Source organism: Oncorhynchus mykiss, chromosome 6 (genome assembly GCF_013265735.2).
Source record: "Oncorhynchus mykiss isolate Arlee chromosome 6, USDA_OmykA_1.1, whole genome shotgun sequence".
In the NCBI taxonomy this organism is placed as follows: domain Eukaryota; kingdom Metazoa; phylum Chordata; class Actinopteri; order Salmoniformes; family Salmonidae; genus Oncorhynchus; species Oncorhynchus mykiss.
In genome coordinates, this window is record NC_048570.1 from 85,130,820 (window position 1) to 85,151,153 (window position 20,334).

The 20,334-nt window shown below is 42.2% G+C and overlaps 1 protein-coding gene across 4 annotated transcripts; it reads right to left on the reverse strand.

The window, feature by feature from the left end:
• Positions 1–734: 734 nt before the first annotated feature.
• LOC110506187 (sushi, nidogen and EGF-like domain-containing protein 1) lies at positions 735–19,794 on the reverse strand. 4 transcript variants are annotated; one of them, XM_036981280.1, is made up of 12 exons: positions 19,703–19,794; positions 19,506–19,578; positions 19,384–19,407; positions 17,118–17,156; positions 15,829–15,867; positions 14,939–14,977; positions 14,531–14,652; positions 5,424–5,702; positions 5,148–5,243; positions 4,851–4,977; positions 2,970–3,008; positions 735–1,730 (listed from the first exon to the last, which is right to left on the reverse strand). In XM_036981280.1, the coding sequence occupies exons 2-12, from the start codon at positions 19,570–19,572 to the stop codon at positions 1,591–1,593; spliced, it is 1,011 nt and encodes a 336-aa protein (XP_036837175.1). In that variant the 5' UTR covers positions 19,573–19,578; positions 19,703–19,794; the 3' UTR covers positions 735–1,590. The 4 variants fall into 4 exon arrangements, with proteins under 4 accessions (XP_036837175.1, XP_036837172.1, XP_036837173.1 ...); XM_036981277.1 differs by lacking the exon at positions 14,939–14,977; XM_036981278.1 differs by lacking the exons at positions 14,939–14,977; positions 19,384–19,407; positions 19,506–19,578; positions 19,703–19,794 and adding an exon at positions 18,277–18,358.
• Between the last annotated feature and the right edge of the window lie 540 nt (positions 19,795–20,334).

The window sequence follows — 20,334 nt, forward strand, 5'->3', positions numbered from 1 at the left end:
TAATTTACTAGACTATTTGTATGAATGAAAAATAATGATGGTGTGACCTACTGTTATTATTTGATTTATTTCCTATTTATGTTATCGAAAAGTGTCTGGTACGGCCATTTCTTATCAAGAGAGAGGGTAAAATATCTATGGACTGTCCATATATGAAATGTGTAACCTGCTCAAGTCAATCGGGGGGGATGGAGTTATTTGTGCCTGAAGGGTGCAGGCTGGAATCAAACCCACGTTGACACATTGGGCTACAGATACGTTGGGCTACAGATACTTTGGGCTACAGATACATTGGGCTACAGGTACATTGGGCTACAGGTACATTGGGCTACAGATACGTTAGGCTACAGATACGTTAGGCTACAGATACATTGGGCTACAGATACATTGGGCTACAGATACATTGGGCTACAGATACGTTAGGCTACAGATACGTTAGGCTACAGATACATTGGGCTACAGATACATTGGGCTACAGATACATTGGGCTACAGATACGTTGGGCTACAGATACGTGTTGCAGTAATAGGACATAGGCCTAACGTTTGAGCGAGCGAGAAAAATACTTTTAGCGCAAGCCCTGATCCGAATGACTCGACTGCCCCAGCACAGAGAGAAAGAGAATTGCTCTTTTCCAGGGACTCACAAGGCTCATTTGAATGTCCTGATGCAGCAGGAAAATTCTCTGCCACAAAGAGGGATGAAGTTAAGACATCTGTACTTTGAGCTAATACTGTCAATCAGACTTCCAGTATATATTTAAAAGTAATCCGGTTAATTACAGTTGTGCAATAAGAATACAGTTATCAAAGAGAAAATATAGGGAGGCTTCAATGTAAAAAGATACTCACTTATCTAAGTCTATAAGCCTAGAAAATACCACAATGACATAGAAAATGTATGTCAGGAGATTGGTTAACAATATCTCCCATAAGTAAGAATATTTCCAACTTTTATCCTTCCCAGGGCAGATCCAAATCTCAATAATTACCCTAATGTAATTACCATCACTCTGCTTGGCCAAAACAATGATACAAAATAATAAAATCATCAAACACTCTCAGAACTAAATCAACACAACTCAATCTAAATGATAGGAGCGCACATCTGTGTTGCTCCTGCTTTGAATCGACCGCTGTCTGGCAACAGAGTAACATAGTTATCAGTCAGTCCTTGCAGCCATAGCTCCATCTATGAATTTGGGTTACATTTCTCCAGCCCCATTCCTCAACCGTTTATCAAAAAGTGGCACAGTGATCACTTTGTTTCTATTGGAATTTGCCACTTTAATGAATAGGTAAATATATTTCAAGTTATCCATCTACACAAATAAATCAATACAATAGCTAAGCCCATTAAAACACCCAGGAAGAAGGGCCCAAGGAAAATGGGAGTGGATCTGGAGTAACTCAAAGGCGCAACTGCACAAACAATACTGTTTAGAATATTAGACAATAGGCTCCCTCCTTCCCCACTCTCATTCTTCCAGTGCACTCCAGCCTTCACTTTGAAAGAGAAATCTCTCGAATGAATAGCACATGCACTATGGCTGCCAATAAAACCACTCCCTTGATTGCAACAAAGTAAGAATCAATGATTTAAAATGGTAAGAAACACCAGAATTAACAAAGTGCTCAGCATATAAACAGAACCAGTCAAACCCTGTCCTTTACAAAAAATGGAATCTATGCAGAAGTCATCAATTGCGAAAGGCTCATCAGATGTTGGAGCTGGAAGGAATAGAGACAGAGGTTTGATACAGAGATGCAGCATAATATGAATAACAATGTAACAATTTGGCAATTATGTAACAATCTTCCAGAACCAACTTCCTGTAGGGTCATCCTCACCCCCTACGATTTTGTTGTTGATGGAGCGGATGCCACACACGAAAGTGAGAATACTTTTGTTAGAATTTTGACATAATAACAATTGTAGAATTTAGCCAAACTGCTTTTAGATTGAGGCTGGACACAAGATGCTCGGGAATGGGTCTTGTATTTTATTTAACATTACACAATCCACCAGCACAACTCAACATTCCAGATAGCGCCAAGGAAGCCCAAAACGTGTCTTCTGCAGAGGACAGGACAAAGCCATAATAATACTTGATCAGCCATAGTGTAAAAACTATTGGTCGCTAAATCCGGAGAAATTACAGACAATGTAAAAAACTGTTGGTCATTAAATCCGTCTCGAAGGACCATGTAAAAAACTGTTGGTCGTTAAATCCAGCTAGAAGGACCATGTAAAAAACTGTTGGTCGTTAAATCCGTCTCGAAGGACCATGTAAAAAACTGTTGGTCATTAAATCTGTCTCGAAGGACCATGTAAAAAACTGTTGGTCATTAAATCTGTCTCGAAGGACCATGTAAAAAACTGTTGGTCATTAAATCTGTCTCGAAGGACCATGTAAAAATGATCGGTCGCTAAATCCAGTAAGGATGAGAAATACCAGAGTTTTGGTGCAGGAACGGGATAATAGTGCTATTTAATGTTATCAATCAGTCATAGGCTATACACATTTTATTTACTGTTTCATGGATAACCCACTTAAGAGGTTAACATTTTTCCAAATTGAATATAAATCATTTAGAACGATTTAAACACTTGACATCATCTAGCGTGCATCATGTGATTTTATACTGTAACAAGTAGGTAAAGTCTACTTTTACTGGTTAAAGTGATGTTGCACACCAGATGATGTCAAAGTGTATCCTGGTGAACTTCTCATTGGTTTTTTAAAATACTTTTATTTACTATTGCTCAATATTTAAATTCTAATTTTGCACAAAACCGTGGCAGACTGGAGGGATCACTATCAGACACATCAAGTGACCATTCCATAAAGGGATTAGAGTCCAGGTGTTCTTTTAATATAACATTGGTTTCAGTCAGTTACAATCCAGTAAGAGAGAATTGGGAAGTGGATTGAAATCAGCTATTTATTGAGTGTAATGTAAACTCACCAGGTGTTGTTGAAGGGCCATCAGTTGTTGAAGTGGTCGCTGGAAGATATAGACAGAGAGGTTGGAAACTTAGCACAAGCACTTCCTGTAATGTCCTGTAGCCCCCAAAATATGAGATTTGGACTCTTTTATAAACGCTCAAAGCCCCACCCGCCTTTGATCCTGCTGATTGGATTGTATAGAGCAGTACAGCTGTTTAAACTCCTATCACCTGCTCCCCTTTCTCTCCCTGAATGTTGACCAATTCCACTGACTACTTAATTAAACTCTTTGCAGTCCATAAGTCATTCATTTTCAATGGAGGCAGATCACCTTGATTTGTCCCACTCTTGTGTGTTTTCCATTGTACCCTGCGGCAACCACCAGTTAGTTGATTTTAAATGTATTTTGTGACATTTTAAGAGTATCAACTCGACAGCAACAATAATTCAGGAGGGCCGAGGTAAACTATTGTTTGCTAATTCTAGAATTCATGAAATAATGTTTTAGCATGGAGCACAAGCCACCAGCACAACTCAACATTCCAGATAGTGCCAAGGAAGCCCAAAATGTGTCTTCTGCAGAGGACAGGACAAAGCCATAATAATACTTGATCAGTCATAGTGTAAAAACTATTGGTCGCTAAATCCGGAGAAATGACAGACAATGTAAAAAACTGTTGGTCATTAAATCCGTTCTCGAAGGACCATGTAAAAAACTGTTGGTCATTAAATCCAGCTAGAAGGACCATGTAAAAAACTATTGGTCATTAAATCCAGCTAGAAGGACCATGTAAAAAACTGTTGGTCATTAAATCCAGCTAGAAGGACCATGTAAAAAACTGTTGGTCATTAAATCCAGCTAGAAGGACCATGTAAAAAACTATTGGTCATTAAATCCAGCTAGAAGGACCATGTAAAAAACTGTTGGTCATTAAATCCAGCTAGAAGGACCATGTAAAAAACTGTTGGTCATTAAATCCAGCTAGAAGGACCATGTAAAAAACTATTGGTCATTAAATCCAGCTAGAAGGACCATGTAAAAAACTATTGGTCATTAAATCCAGCTAGAAGGACCATGTAAAAAACTGTTGGTCATTAAATCCAGCTAGAAGGACCATGTAAAAAACTGTTGGTCATTAAATCCAGCTAGAAGGACCATGTAAAAAACTGTTGGTCATTAAATCCAGCTAGAAGGACCATGTAAAAAACTGTTGGTCATTAAATCCGTTCTTGAAGGACCATGTAAAAAACTGTTGGTCATTAAATCCAGCTAGAAGGACCATGTAAAAAACTGTTGGTCATTAAATCCAGCTAGAAGGACCATGTAAAAAACTGTTGGTCATTAAATCCGTTCTTGAAGGACCATGTAAAAAACTGTTGGTCATTAAATCCAGCTAGAAGGACCATGTAAAAAACTGTTGGTCATTAAATCCGTTCTCGAAGGACCATGTAAAAAACTGTTGGTCATTAAATCCGTCTCGAAGGACCATGTAAAAAACTGTTGGTCATTAAATCCGTCTCGAAGGACCATGTAAAAAACTGTTGGTCATTAAATCCGGAGAAATGACGGACCATGTAAAAAACTGTTGGTCGCTAAATACAATAAGGAAAAATACCAGAGTTTTGGTGCAGGAACGGGATAATAGTGCTATTTAATGTTATCAAGTGATGTTGCACACCAGATGATGTCAATGTGTATCCTGGTGAACTTGTCTTTAAAAAAAAAAAATTAAACATAGTCATCAAGTAAAAGTAGCTGTAGATATAATACTTTACAAATGTATTTCCAAATACATTCACGTAAACTACTTTAAAAAAACGTTGAATAATTATTTTGAAATGTATTTAAAGTAATTGAAATACATGAAATAGTATTTGAACCCAGGTTTGTTGAAAGTACCATTTGTCTGGAAGGCCCAGCGACCGGCGACATTGACATTGCTGGTGTAACTGAAAGTTGTGTCGTTGCTTTGAAATGACCCCGGAATCGAGAAGTAGTGGATGGAGTTGACTGTGTCATAGCCAGCCTAGAAATACACATATCATAGATCGTTATTATCATTTATTAAAAGCATCAGAGATGAAATACTGTCCATACATAATTCACATCAGGAATGCAATTTATGCTCATGATAATGAATAGAAACCCATATATTATTCTTCATGAAAATGTATAATATGCATTCATTCTTCTGACCTGAATATTTTGAGTTGTTGGTGCAATCTCCCCATAGTTCATCAGGATGAAGGAGGATTGGCCACCAGCAATCAGAACCACTTGGAAGGTGATTTCCTTATATTAAGGAAATTAGATACACATTTTAATACATACTGTAGCCTCCTGTGTCATGTACCAATCTTGCACATTATACATCTTATATCATAGATTCACAGGCTTTTACTAATCGGCTTAAAAATAACTAAGCATCACTTTAGCTGACAATAGAAACAGAGTCACAACAAAAAGTCTTACTGTTCCAAAAGTGTTGTAGTAGGGAACCTTATCCCAGGTAGCAACGAAGACCCAATTAACAGAGAAGCCCAGATTTGGGAAGTACTGATTAATATCTTGTGTGGCCTGTTGAAGAACACTGCCACTGCTGTACTGCCGGTAAGAGATGGTACCATTCCGCCTGTTGTCCAAATCGGTCCAAAACGGGGCGATCAGATCTCTTGAGGAAAATGCAGGGAATCGGTATGGTATGTAACTGGCAAATGCTGCATTGAAGGTCAGATGTCCATTGTGGTTCACCTGAAATGAAATGTCTGAATTGGAATGGAAATAAAGCCTGTATGACAGTTTAGACACAACTGGTTACGCTTCATCATTTGTTTATTTGTAAGGACAGATGTTTGGAGAAGATGGTTTTGCATCGCTTACAACACTGACAAGTGAAAGTAAAGGAAAATCAGACAAAATGCGTGAATAAATAAAGTACATGTAACATATTGTATGGGACACTTTTAAATGTACTTTTAGAGGCCATTCAATACAATACTCATAACTAAAACAAAAGCAGTTTAGGTCAAAATAGATTAGACTAATAAAGGAAATAGAGGAAGTAACAGTGCAGGCAGATGGTAATGGAAATTGTACTATAGAGGCACAAAATAGGCTAGAGAAAAAAACAAAAATAAATGGAGGTACTTATTCAAGAATGATCAAGTGTAATGTATTGCAAAAATAAAGTGAATTGGATGTAAAATTGTGAAAAATGCACAACATTTCTTCAACATAGAAATTCTACCAAAAATAATAGACATAGAAATTCTACCAAAAATAATTTACAGAAACTTGTTACAAATGATGGAGTTATCCATGATTCAAATTATAATTTGAAAAAGGAAGCAAAATATGTTAAGCATGTTTTCTTTTCAGTCTCCTCTATTTGCACTGAATGGTGTTAACTGTTATGATTTCTTTCCTAATAATAATAATAATTTAAAATGAACACATTTACAGAAAGACCTGTGTGAAGGCCAACTTACTGAAGAGGAACTTCTTGAGGGAATAAAATCTCTTCAGTCTGGAAAACATCAGGGCTTGACGGTATACCAGTAGAGGTACATCAGAACTTTTTTTTAATGTACTCAAATATCCATTATTAGCATATTTTAATTACTCCTATGCAAATGGTAGACGTTCAAGTTCTCAACAAGAAGGTGTGATTTCATTACTACTAAAACAGGACCCAAGTGGTAAGTATAAAGATCCAGTCCATTTTAAAAACAGGAGGCCTCTAATGCTTCAATGTTGTGATGTGAAAATCCTGGCGAAATGCATAGCACATAGAATACAAAAGGTTTTACCAGATATTGTTCATCCTGATCAGACAGGATTTTTACATGGACCATATATTGGAGATAATATATGACAATTATTTGAAACAATTGAACATTATGAAACATAGAAGATACCAGGCTTGGTCTTCATAGCAGATTTTGAAAAGGCATTTGATAAAGTACGACTAGAATTTATATATAAATGCCTGGATTACTTTAATTTTGGTGAATCTTGTCATGTACTGTCATGTTGTCTTGTCTCTGTCCTTTCCCTTCACCCTGTCTCCCTCTGCTGGTCGTGTTAGGTTACCTTTTCTCCCCCTCTTTCCCCCAGCTGTGCCTTGTCTCCTCCTAACCACCTCGTCACCCCGTTCCCCACCTGTTCCCTTTTTCCCTCTGATTAGGTCCCTATATCTCTCTCTGTTTCTGCTCCTGTCCTTGTCGGATTCTTGTTTGTTTGTGTCATTCATGCCTGAACCAGACTGCCGTCATGTTTGCTGTAACCTTGTCCTGTCCTGTCGGAATCTGCCGGTCCATCTGAGCCTACCTATGTTTGGTAATTAAAGAAGCTCTGTTTAAGTTGATTCGCTTTTGGGTCCTCATTCACGCACCGTAACAGAAGAATCCGACCAAGAATGGACCCAGCGACTTCGGATCCTCTCCACTCAGCCGTCGAGATCCAGGGAGCGATGCTAGGCAGACACAAGCAGGAATTGTCTGCTGCTCGACATGCCGTTGAGACCCTGGCCACCCAAGTCTCCAACCTCACAGAACAGGTTCACCATCTCCGCCTCGATCCACCGGCCACTTCCAGGGCTTTCGAATCTCCGGAGCCCAGAATCAATAACCCGCCGTGTTACTCTGGGGAGCCCACTGAATGCCGCTCGTTCCTCACCCAGTGTGATATTGTGTTTTCTCTCCAGCCCAACACTTACTCCAGGAGCACTGCTCGTGTCGCCTACGTCATATCTCTCCTTATTGGACGGGCTCGTGAGTGGGGCACGGCAATCTGGGAGGCAAGGGCTGAGTGTACTAACCAGTATCAAGACTTTAAGGAGGAGATGATACGGGTTTTTGATCGATCTGTTTTTGGGGAGGAGGCTTCCAGGGCCCTGTCTTCCCTATGTCAAGGCAATCGATCCATAACAGACTACTCTATTGAGTTTCGCACTCTTGCTGTCTCCAGTGGCTGGAACGAGCCGGCCTTGCTCGCTCGTCTTCTGGAGGGTTTCCGCGCAGAGGTAAAGGATGAGATTCTCTCCCGGGAGGTTCCTTCCAGCGTGGATTCCTTGATTGAACTCGCTATTCGCATTGAGCGACGGGTTGATCTTCGTCACCGAGCTCGTGGAAAGGAGCTCGCGCTCTCCGTCGCCTCCCTCTCCGCATCACTACCATCTTCCTCTGCCGGCTCGGGTGCTGAGCCCATGCAGCTGGGAGGTATCCGCATCTCGACTAAGGAGAGGGAACGGAGAATCACCAACCGCCTCTGTCTCTATTGCGGTTCCGCTGGTCATTTTGTCACTTCATGTCCAGTAAAAGGCCAGAGCTCGTCAGTAAGCGGAGGGCTACTGGTGAGCGCTACTACTCCTGTCTCTCCTTCAAGATCCTGCACTACCTTGTCGGTCCATCTACGCTGGACCGGTTCGTCAGCTTCCTGCAGTGCCTTAATAGACTCTGGGGCGGAGGGCTGTTTTATGGACGAGACCTGGGCTCGGGAACATGACATTCCTCTCAGACAGTTAAAGGAGCCCACGGCCTTGTTCGCCCTGGATGGTAGTCCTCTCCCCAGGATTCAGCGTGAGACGCTACCTTTAACCCTCACTGTTTCTGGTAATCATAGTGAAACCATTTCTTTTTTAATTTTTCGTTCACCTTTTACACCTGTTGTTTTGGGCCATCCCTGGCTAGTTTGTCATAATCCTTCCATTAATTGGTCTAGTAATTCTATCCTCTCCTGGAACGTCTCTTGTCATGTGAAATGTTTAATGTCTGCTATCCCTCCTGTTTCCTCTGTCTCTTCTTCACAGGAGGAGCCTGGTGATTTGACAGGGGTGCCGGAGGAATATCACGATCTGCGCACGGTGTTCAGTCGGTCCAGGGCCACCTCTCTTCCTCCACACCGGTCGTATGATTGTAGTATTGATCTCCTTCCGGGAACCACCCCCCCCCGGGGTAGACTATACTCTCTGTCGGCTCCCGAACGTAAGGCTCTCGAAGATTATTTGTCTGTAGCTCTTGACGCCGGTACCATAGTCCCCTCCTCCTCTCCCGCCGGAGCGGGGTTTTTTTTTTGTCAAGAAGAAGGACGGGTCTCTGCGCCCCTGCATAGATTATCGAGGGCTGAATGACATAACAGTGAAGAATCGTTATCCGCTTCCTCTTATGTCTTCAGCCTTCGAGATCCTGCAGGGAGCCAGGTTTTTCACTAAGTTGGACCTTCGTAACGCTTACCATCTCGTGCGCATCAGGGAGGGGGACGAGTGGAAGACGGCGTTTAACACTCCGTTAGGGCACTTTGAATACCGGGTTCTTCCTTTCGGCCTCGCTAACGCTCCAGCTGTCTTTCAGGCATTAGTCAATGATGTCCTGAGAGACATGCTGAACATCTTTGTTTTCGTTTACCTTGACGATATCCTGATTTTTTCACCGTCACTCCAGATTCATGTTCAGCACGTTCGACGTGTCCTCCAGCGCCTTTTAGAGAATTGTCTTTTTGTGAAGGCTGAGAAGTGCACTTTTCATGCCTCCTCCGTCACATTTCTCGGTTCTGTTATTTCCGCTGAAGGCATTAAGATGGATCCCGCTAAGGTCCAAGCTGTCATTGATTGGCCCGTCCCTAAGTCACGCGTCGAGCTGCAGCGCTTTCTCGGCTTCGCGAACTTCTATCGTCGTTTCATCCGTAATTTCGGTCAGGTGGCAGCTCCTCTCACAGCCCTTACTTCTGTCAAGACGTGCTTTAAGTGGTCCGTTTCCGCCCAGGGAGCTTTTGATCTCCTCAAGAATCGTTTTACATCCGCTCCTATCCTTGTTACACCTGACGTCTCTAGACAGTTCGTTGTCGAGGTTGACGCGTCAGAGGTGGGAGTGGGAGCCATCCTTTCTCAGCGCTCCCTCTCTGACGACAAGGTCCACCCATGCGCGTATTTTTCTCATCGCCTGTCGCCGTCGGAACGTAACTATGATGTGGGTAACCGCGAACTGCTCGCCATCCGGTTAGCCCTAGGCGAATGGCGACAGTGGTTGGAGGGGGCGACCGTTCCTTTTGTCGTTTGGACTGACCATAGGAACCTTGAGTACATCCGTTCTGCCAAACGACTTAATGCGCGTCAGGCGCGTTGGGCGCTGTTTTTCGCTCGTTTCGAGTTCGTGATTTCTTATCGCCCGGGCTCTAAGAACACCAAGCCTGATGCTTTGTCTCGTCTCTTCAGTTCTTCAGTAGCCTCCACTGACCCCGAGGGGATTCTCCCTGAGGGGCGTGTTGTCGGGTTGACTGTCTGGGGAATTGAGAGGCAGGTAAAGCAAGCACTCACTCAAACTCCGTCGCCGCGCGCTTGTCCTAGGAACCTTCTTTTCGTTCCCGTTCCTACTCGTCTGGCCGTTCTTCAGTGGGCTCACTCTGCCAAGTTAGCCGGCCACCCTGGCGTTCGGGGTACGCTTGCTTCCATTCGCCAGCGTTTCTGGTGGCCCACCCGGGAGCATGACACGCGTCGTTTCGTGGCTGCTTGTTCGGTCTGCGCGCAGACTAAGTCCGGTAACTCTCCTCCTGCCGGCCGTCTCAGGCCGCTTCCTATTCCCTCTCGACCGTGGTCTCACATCGCCTTAGATTTTGTCACCGGACTGCCTTCGTCAGCGGGAAAGACTGTTATTCTTACGGTTGTCGATAGGTTCTCTAAGGCGGCTCATTTCATTCCCCTTGCTAAGCTTCCTTCTGCTAAAGAGACGGCACAAATCATCATCGAGAATGTTTTCAGAATTCATGGCCTTCCGTCAGACGTCGTTTCGGACAGAGGTCCGCAATTCACGTCTCAATTTTGGAGGGAGTTTTGCCGTTTGATTGGGGCTTCCGTCAGTCTCTCTTCCGGCTTTCACCCCCAGTCTAACGGTCAAGCAGAACGGGCCAATCAGACTATTGGTCGCATCTTACGCAGTCTTTCTTTTCGCAACCCTGCGTCTTGGTCAGAACAGCTCCCCTGGGCAGAATACGCCCACAACTCGCTTCCTTCGTCTGCGACCGGGCTATCTCCTTTTCAGAGTAGCCTCGGGTACCAGCCTCCGTTGTTCTCATCTCAGTTCGCCGAGTCCAGCGTCCCCTCCGCTCAGGCTTTTGTCCAACGTTGCGAGCGCACCTGGAAGAGGGTCAGGTCTGCACTTTGCCGTTATAGGGCGCAGACTGTGAGAGCTGCTAATAAGCGTAGAACGAAGAGCCCTAGATATTGTCGCGGTCAGAGAGTTTGGCTCTCCACTCAGAACCTTCCCCTTAAGACGGCTTCTCGCAAGTTGACCCCGCGGTTCATTGGTCCATTCCGTATCTCTCAGGTCATTAATCCTGTCGCAGTGCGACTTCTTCTTCCGCGATATCTTCGTCGCGTCCACCCGGTCTTCCATGTCTCCTGTGTTAAGCCCGTTCTTCGCGCCCCCGCTCGTCTTCCCCCCCCCCCCCCCCCATCCTTGTCGAGGGCGCACCTATCTACAGGGTCCGTAAGATCTTGGACATGCGTCCTCGGGGCCGTGGTCATCAGTACCTAGTTGACTGGGAGGGGTACGGTCCTGAGGAGAGGAGTTGGGTTCCCTCTCGGGACGTGCTGGACCGTGCGCTGATTGATGATTTCCTCCGTTGCCGCCAGGTTTCCTCCTCGAGTGCGCCAGGAGGCGCTCGGTGAGTGGGGGGGTACTGTCATGTACTGTCATGTTGTCTTGTCTCTGTCCTTTCCCTTCACCCTGTCTCCCTCTGCTGGTCGTGTTAGGTTACCTTTTCTCCCCCTCTTTCCCCCAGCTGTGCCTTGTCTCCTCCTAACCACCTCGTCACCCCGTTCCCCACCTGTTCCCTTTTTCCCTCTGATTAGGTCCCTATATCTCTCTCTGTTTCTGCTCCTGTCCTTGTCGGATTCTTGTTTGTTTGTGTCATTCATGCCTGAACCAGACTGCCGTCATGTTTGCTGTAACCTTGTCCTGTCCTGTCGGAATCTGCCGGTCCATCTGAGCCTACCTATGTTTGGTAATTAAAGAAGCTCTGTTTAAGTTGATTCGCTTTTGGGTCCTCATTCACGCACCGTAACAAATCTCTTATACAATAGGTTAAAGTTATGTACAGCAACCCCAGGTGTAAAATAGTAAATAATGGTTACTTCTCAGAAAGTATTGAGCTTTTAAGAGGAGTAAAACAAGGCTGTCCGTTGTCTCCATATCTATTTATTATGGCCTTTGAAATGCTAGCTATTAAAATGAGATCCAACAAGAACATCAAGGGGTTAGAAATCCAGGGGATAAAAACTAAAATGTCAATGTATGCTGATGACTAGTTTTTTCTTAAGTCCGCGATCTGGATCCCTGCACAGTCTCAATCTGGATCCCTGCACAGTCTCAATCTGGATCCCTGCACAGTCTCAATCTGGATCCCTGCACAGTCTCAATCTGGATCCCTGCACAGTCTCATTTAATTTGATTTGGAATGCTAAGCCAGACAAATTAAACGTGCCTATTTATATAATGAATATGAGTTTGGGGGGCTAAAATGATTAAATATTAGCATTTGAAACCTTTCACTAAAAGCTTCACTAATACATAAATTATACTTAAACCCAAAATGGTTCTCCAGTAGATTATTAAGAAAGGCTCAGCCTTTGTTCAAAAATGGCCTTTTTGCATGTATACAGATTGAAACTTCTAATTTCTGACAAATTGAAAATGAAATGTTGTTTAAAGCATTGCCCTTTCTTAAACAAGCCATACAAAGCTGGTTACAATTTCAGTTTTATCCTCAAGACAAGATATAACAAATATTACAACAAATATTATGGTGAAACTCAAATATACTGATTAATAAATAAACATTCTTTATAGATTTTCTTTTAAATGGTATTATATTTATTAATGATATTATGAATAGAAACAGTGGAGTTATGTCACATATTTAGCTATTGAAAATATATGGGAATATCTGCTCAATCCAAACTTACAACCAAATGGATGCAGTACTACCACACAAATGGATGAGGCAAGTGGAAAAAGGAGAAGGAAGGGAACTTGTTTGCCTGCCATATATTAAAGATACAAATTGGCTGAAAGGAACTGCATTAATAGAGGACAAAAATGTTGACAGCTGCGCCATACAGGTTGCAAAATAAATGGGAAGAGATTTTCGATGTACCAATTCCATGACACATGGTTTATGAACTGGTACAAAAAACTATACTTGATTCAACACTTAGAGTTTTAAATGTAAGTTTTTATATAAAATTCTTGCCACCAACAGAATGATATATATTGGGGGCATACAACAATCTCAGCTCTGTAAATTTAGCCTGCGAAGAGAGAGAATTAATAGATAATTTACTCTGGTATTGCCCCCATGTAGCTTGTTTCTGGTCACAGGTTCAGGAATGGTTAAAAAAAAAATCACAACATGCTCTTAAAATGAATCTTACAAATAGCAGTGTTGGGCGATTTGGAAAGACATAGTTAGTCAATAAATAATATAATAATACTCGTAGGAAAGGTTTTCATCTTTAGCTCACAATTTGTGGTTACTATACTATTAGAAAGGTAAAAAAAAGGATCTAAAACATCACAGGACAATTGATAAATATATGGCACATGGAAACCAAACAAGGGTGGTCTATGGTGATAGGTGGTATGGGCTGAGAGTGGCTGAGGGGTGGGATTAAAGAGCTGAGGTCTATAGTGATAGGTGGGATGGGCTGAGAGTGGCTGAGGGTTGGGATTAAAGAGCTGAGGTCTGGGATTAAAGAGCTGAGGTCTATGGCGATAGGTGGGATGGGCTGAGACTGGCTGAGGGGTGGGATTAAAGAGCTGAGGTCTATGGTGATAGGTGGGATGGGCTGAGAGTGGCTGATGGGCAGAATTAAAGAGCTGAGGTCTATGGTGATAGGTGGGATGGGCTGAGAGTGGCTGAGGGGTGGGATTAAAGAGCTGAGGTCTATGGTGATAGGTGGGATGGGCTGAGAGTGGCTGAGGGGTGGGATTAAAGAGCTGAGGTCTATGGTGATAGGTGGGACGGGCTGAGAGTGGCAGAGGGGTGGGATTAAAGAGCTGAGGTCTGGGATTAAAGAGCTGAGGTTTATGGTGATAGGTGGAATGGGCTGAGAGTGGCAGAGGGGTGGGATTAAAGAGCTGAGGTCTATGGTAATAGGTGGGATGGGCTGAGAGTGGCTGAGGGGTGGGATTAAAGAGCTGAGGTCTATGATGATAGGTGGGACGGGCTGAGAGTGGCTGAGGGGTGGGATTAAAGAGCTGAGGTCTATGGTGATAGGTGGGACGGGCTGAGAGTGGCTGAGGGGTGGGATTAAAGAGTTTATGTTTGGTAATGTATTATTGTTATGTGACTGCTTTATATAAAAGTACCATGTATGTAAAATGTGTATGTAAAATGTATGTATATGTAGCAGAAAAGTAGTTTTAAAAAAAACAAAAAGATATTTGTACTCCGGGTGGTGGAGTAAAAAAAACACAAAAAAACATGGAACATATTAATAAATACAGTGTGTACTACTATCACTCCATAATGTATGTAATGTATGCACTATCCCAGAGAGGTTAAAAACATTTATTTTTACGCACGTGTATCTGTTGATATGGTTTTCCAAAATAAACAAATGGCTGCTCCAGGGTTATAGGAGGGGAACTTCCATCATCGGATCGGGAGCTCACTGTGTCTCCAGCCCCAAATGGATAGAGTGGGCCTGAGATGAACAAAATGGTCCATTAATAACATCATTACAATTAGGTCATACAGCGATTATCTAACAACAGTTGGAATGCAAGTGCACAATATTTAAATTCTCATTTTGCCCAAAACCATGGCAGACTGGAGGGATCACTATCAGACACATCAGCAAGTGGCCATTCCATAATGGGCTTAGAGTCCAGGTGTTCTTTTAATATAACATTGGTTTCAGTCAGTTACAATCCAGTAAGAGAGAATTGAGAAGTGGATTGAAATCAGCTATTTATTGGGTGTAATGTAACCAGGGGATGTTGAAGGGCCATCAGTTGTTGAAGTGTTCACTGGAGGATATAGACAGAGAGGTTGGAAATTTAGCACTTCCTGTAAAACCCCGTAGCCCCCAAAATACGGGATTTGGTCTCTTTTATAAATGCTTAAAGCCCCACTGATTTTAGATTGCGGCGGGACACGAGATGCTCGAGAATGGATCTTGAATTTTTGAATATGAACACGTGGCAGCTGGGATGTAAATCATATTGTCTGACTTCTCATTTTGCCCAAGCAATTCAGCCAAAGTGAGTTTAGGTCATGGCGGGACACAAGATGCTTGGGAATTGGTTTTTAATTTTGGAATATTGACAGGTGGCAGTTGGAATGCAAGTGCACCATATTTAAATTCAAATTTTTCCCAAAACCATGTCAGACTGGAGGGATCACTAGCAGACACATCAGCAAGTGGCCATTCCATAATGGGCTTAGAGTCCAAGTGTTCTTTCAACATAAGATTGTCAACCTGTTGTTTTATGTAAACGATGCCGAGTCTCCAAGGTACTGTGTAATGGACAGGGCTGTCTCACTGTCTGGAGGCTACGATTGGATAGAGCACAATCAGTGCATCTGTTTAATCTAGTGTTAGTGGGCAAGTGGACATTATTGTAATCCAAACCCAACCCTCATGTAAATCGTGATGCACAGTGATTGGCCACCCATCCAGTAGCAAACCCGCGTCACAACTATAACTTTATTGATCAAATCCCAGCTCTTTCATGACAACCCCACTAATATGTAATATTTGGTATATAACATAACATCTCATTAAGATGAGAGACGGTTTCAGACAGTTACAATCCAGTAAGAGAGAATTGAGAAGTGGATTGAAATCAGCTATTTATTGGGTGTAATGTAAACTCACCAGGGGTTGTTGAAGGGCCATCAGTTGTTGAAGTGGTCGCTGGAGGATAAAGACGGAGAGGTTGGAAATTTAGCACAAGCACTTGCTCCCAAAATACAAGATTTGGTCTCTTCTAAACGCTTAAAGCCCCACTGATTTTAGATTGCGGCGGGACACGAGATGCTCGGATATGGGTCTTGAATTTTTGAATATGGACAAGTGGCAGCTGGGATGCAAGTGCATTTACTGCTTGTGAAGTTGCTAGCTAGCAAGTTAGCATAAACTAGCACTAACTGGGCTAGTCATTGTCTAAATCAACTGTTGCCAAACTCAGTCCCCGGGACCCAAAGGGGTGCACGTTTAGTTTTGTTCTCTAACACTACACAGCTGATTCAAATGATCAAAGCTTAATGATTAGAGGATTATTTGAATCAGTTGTGTAGTGCAGGGGCAAAAAACAAAATATGCACCCCTTCGGGTCCTGGGGACCGAGTTTGGGAAACCCTGGTCTAAATGACAGGCAGAAGCACATTCATAACAATAATATGATAACATCTTGTGGTCCAATGTGAATTACGGAGGGGGGGGGGGGGTCAGTTACCGCAGGGGGCTATTTACCCCCTAGTACCCTACCCTGCTGCAGCCACCGGTTGGTTTAAATGTATTTTTTGAAAATGTAAGAGTAATGTGTTGCGTTGTCTCATGCTTCAACCACCAGTTGATTTAAAAAGTATTTTGTGACATTTCAAGAGTATCAACTCGACAGCAAAATTCATTACCGAGCCAAGAGGGCCGAGGTAAACTAGGGTTGACTTCCATAGATTCACTTTGCTCTGATTTGATTCATTTTTTGCTAATTCTAGTATTCAGAAAATAATATTTTAGCAAGAGCACAAGCCACCAGCCCTCAACATTCTCAACATTCCAGAGAGTGCCAAAACAAAAAGCCCAAAACGTGTCTGCTGCAGAGGGACAGGACAAAGCCATAAGAAAACCTATTCAGTCATAGTGTAAAAATGATTAGTCGCTAAATCCAAAAACATTGACATGATTGTAATCCAAACCCAACCCTCATGTAAATCATGATGCACAGTGAATGGGGGACCAGTCAGTGGCAAGCCCGCGTCACACCTACACATTTACTGATCAAATCCCAGCTCTTTCGTGACAACCCCACCTATATATAATATTTGTTATATAACATAACATCTCATTAAGATAAGAGACGGTTTCAGTCAGTTACAATCCAGTAAGAGAGAATTGAGAAGTGGATTGAAATCAGCTATTTATTGGGTGTAATGTAAACTCACCAGGGGTTGTTGAAGGGCCATCAGTTGTTGAAGTGTTCACTGGAATATATAGACAGAGAGGTTAGAAATGTAGCACTTCCTGTAAAACCCCATAGCTTCCAAAATACTAGATTTGGTCTCTTATAAACGCTTAAAGCCCCACTGATTTTAGATTGCGGCGGGACACGAGATGCTCGGGAATGGATCTTGAATTTTTGAATATGGACAAGTGGCAGCAGGAATATAAGTGAGTATTGTCTCAATTCTCATTTTTCCCAAAACCATGGCAGACTGGAGTGATCACTATCAGACACATCAGCAAGTGGCCATTCCATAAAGGGATTAGAGTCCAAGTGTTCTTTCAACATAAGATTGTCAACATGTTGTCTTACAGTATATATACTGTATATAAAACAATATCTAAAGAAAGCCACACACTCTCTCACACACACTCCTATAGTATATGCAATACCACTTAAATGTAACTAAATGTTATCTTAAATGTAATCACTGTAATCCCCAAAAGTAACTATTTATCATGAAGGGGCATAAACAATAACTACTAATGCTGCACACTCCAAGAAATGTACAAATCTCACCTTTCTGGTAAAGAAATATATAAATTGCTGCGGTGTAGTCACTTTTGAGGACACAAGCTCAAATACACAGTACAAATATGATAAAAATATGAAAATATGAAATATTTGATAAAAACTGTAGTTCTGGGTCGCCTCCCTGACCAAGTTTCTTCTTGCACGGTTGCTCAATTTGGTCAGCGCTAGGCAGAGTCTGAGTAGTTCCATATTTTGTGCTCAAGGAAACTCTAGAAATTGTTTTATTGTCATGACTTCCGCAGAAGTGGGCTCCTCTCCTTGTTCGGGCGGCGTTCGGCGGTCGACGTCACCGGCTTTCTAGCCATTGCCGCTCCATTTTTCATTTATCCATTTGTTTTGTCTTGTTCCCTGCACACCTGGTTTTCATTCCCAATCACACTACATGCATTTATTCCTCTGTTCCCCCTCATGTCTTTGTGTGAAATTGTTTGTTTGTTACATGTAGCCCGTATTAGGCTGGTTATTTTGTACCATTCGTGTACTTTGGGCGAATATTGCTATTTTCATTGGGTATGAATAAAATGCGCCTATTATCACCCATCTCTGCTCTCCTGCACCTGACTTACCTTCAACCAGTAGCGCACACCCTGACATTTATACCTTTCCCCAGATGACCTCCGAGATGAGGTGATCTACGGACAGTCCCTTGGCCTTCATGGTATAGTTTCTGCTCTGACATGCATTGTCAACTGTGGGACCTTATATAGACAGGTGTGTTTTATTTTTTAAATCTTGTCCGAACAATTGAATTGGCCACAGGTGGACTCCAATAGAGTTGTAGTGACATTTCAAGGATGATCAAAGGAAATTGGATGCACCTGAACTCAATTTGGAGTGTCATAGCAAAGGGGTGTGAATACTTATGTAAATTTGAAATTTCTGTATTTCATTTTCAAAAAATTAGCAAACAATTCGAAAAGCATGTTTTCATTTTATCATTATGGGGTATTGTGTGTAGATAGGTGAGAAAAAATGTATATTTAATCCATTTTGAATTCAGGCTGTAACACAAAGAATGTGTAACAAATCAAGGGGTATGAATACTTTCTGAAGCCAGTATAAGCAATTCCAATGCAAGTCAATGGAGAGTGAGGCATGCTCCAGTATTCTCCCTATTCCCCTCCCTCTCTCACAAGTACACGTGTACACACAAGTGGAGGCTGCTGAGGGGAGGACGGCTCGGAATAATGGCTGGAACGGAGTCAATGGAATGACATGAAACACATGGAAACGATGTGTTTGATACCATTCCACTAATTCTGCTCCAGTCATTACCAAGAGCCTGTCCTCCCTAATTAAGGAGCCACCAACCTCCTTTGGTAGACACATACCACAGACATCCATGCACACCCGCGCAAAATCTTTAATTCTAATTCACAGATCTTCTCGAGTGACATTGTCACAATAGAAGTTAAATATAAGTTATTTTAGGATGCTTGTAGGCCAAGTTTTCACACTTGTAGTTTTCACACCAAGCATTCTTTCGGTAGAATAAGGAAGTCAAATCCATTCCTCTGTGTTAGTTCAGGAACTACCACCTATGCCTCTAAGACTAAGTGATGTAATCTCTGCTTGTTTCATGTTATGTAAGTATCTCATGACGGTTTCAGTTACAATTCAGTCCGAGTTGAAAAGTGGATTGAAATCAGTTATTGGATGTCATGTAAACTCACCAAAATCAGCAGTGGTCACCTTACCTTTTGAGACAATGGAGGGGGGTCAAGGTGAGCAAGCTTAAATTCACATGTAAAATACTAACACAATCATCAAGATACAACGTGGATAAAGTACTTACTCATCATCAACAAAAACATCACAAAAAGCATCATTTGATTCCTCATTGTCACAAGCTCCTTGTCCATTCAAATCTAGAAGCAAAATGTTTCATATTTATCGTCATAACCATGAATATCATTATCCCTTTCTTCAAAACTGTCTTCATTCACATTTTACATGTTCTATTCTACAAACAGATGTGTTAGAACAGCTCACCTGTTTCCGCGCATTCACCCTTTCTTCTGTGTAGTTCTGTTGGGTTGGGACTATTGGTTCCTAGGTATAGTTTATACGTAGGTATGTTAAGAAGGTGGAATGTGGCCAACCCCTATAGTCAATGGCATACATGAATCACCCCAAGGACACTTCCTGCAGGTTTTGGCACCAGGCTTATGTATTTTATATGTAAATCAAATGAATAAGGTGGAATAACAACAAATGGAATGCAATACATACATTTCAATTATGAGATTACAAAACAATTAGACCTAGACCTAGGTAGCTAACTGGTTTCTTAGCTATATTCACCTTCAATATCTTAATCAGGACTTGATTTACTGTAATAGTGTCACGCCCTGACCTATGATATCTCTGTTTTCTTTATATTTTGGTTAGGTCAGGGTTTGACTAGGGTGGACATGCTAGTTTTTGTATTGTCTAGGAGTTTTGTATTGTCTAGTGGTTTTGTATTGTCTAGGGTTTTTGTATGTCTAGAGTTTTGTAGGTCTAGCGTTTTTGTATGTCTAGGGTTTTGTAGGTCTAGGTATTTGTATGTTTATGGTGGCCTGATATGGTTCCCAATCAGAGGCAGCTGTTTATCGTTGTCTCTGATTGGGGATCATATTTAG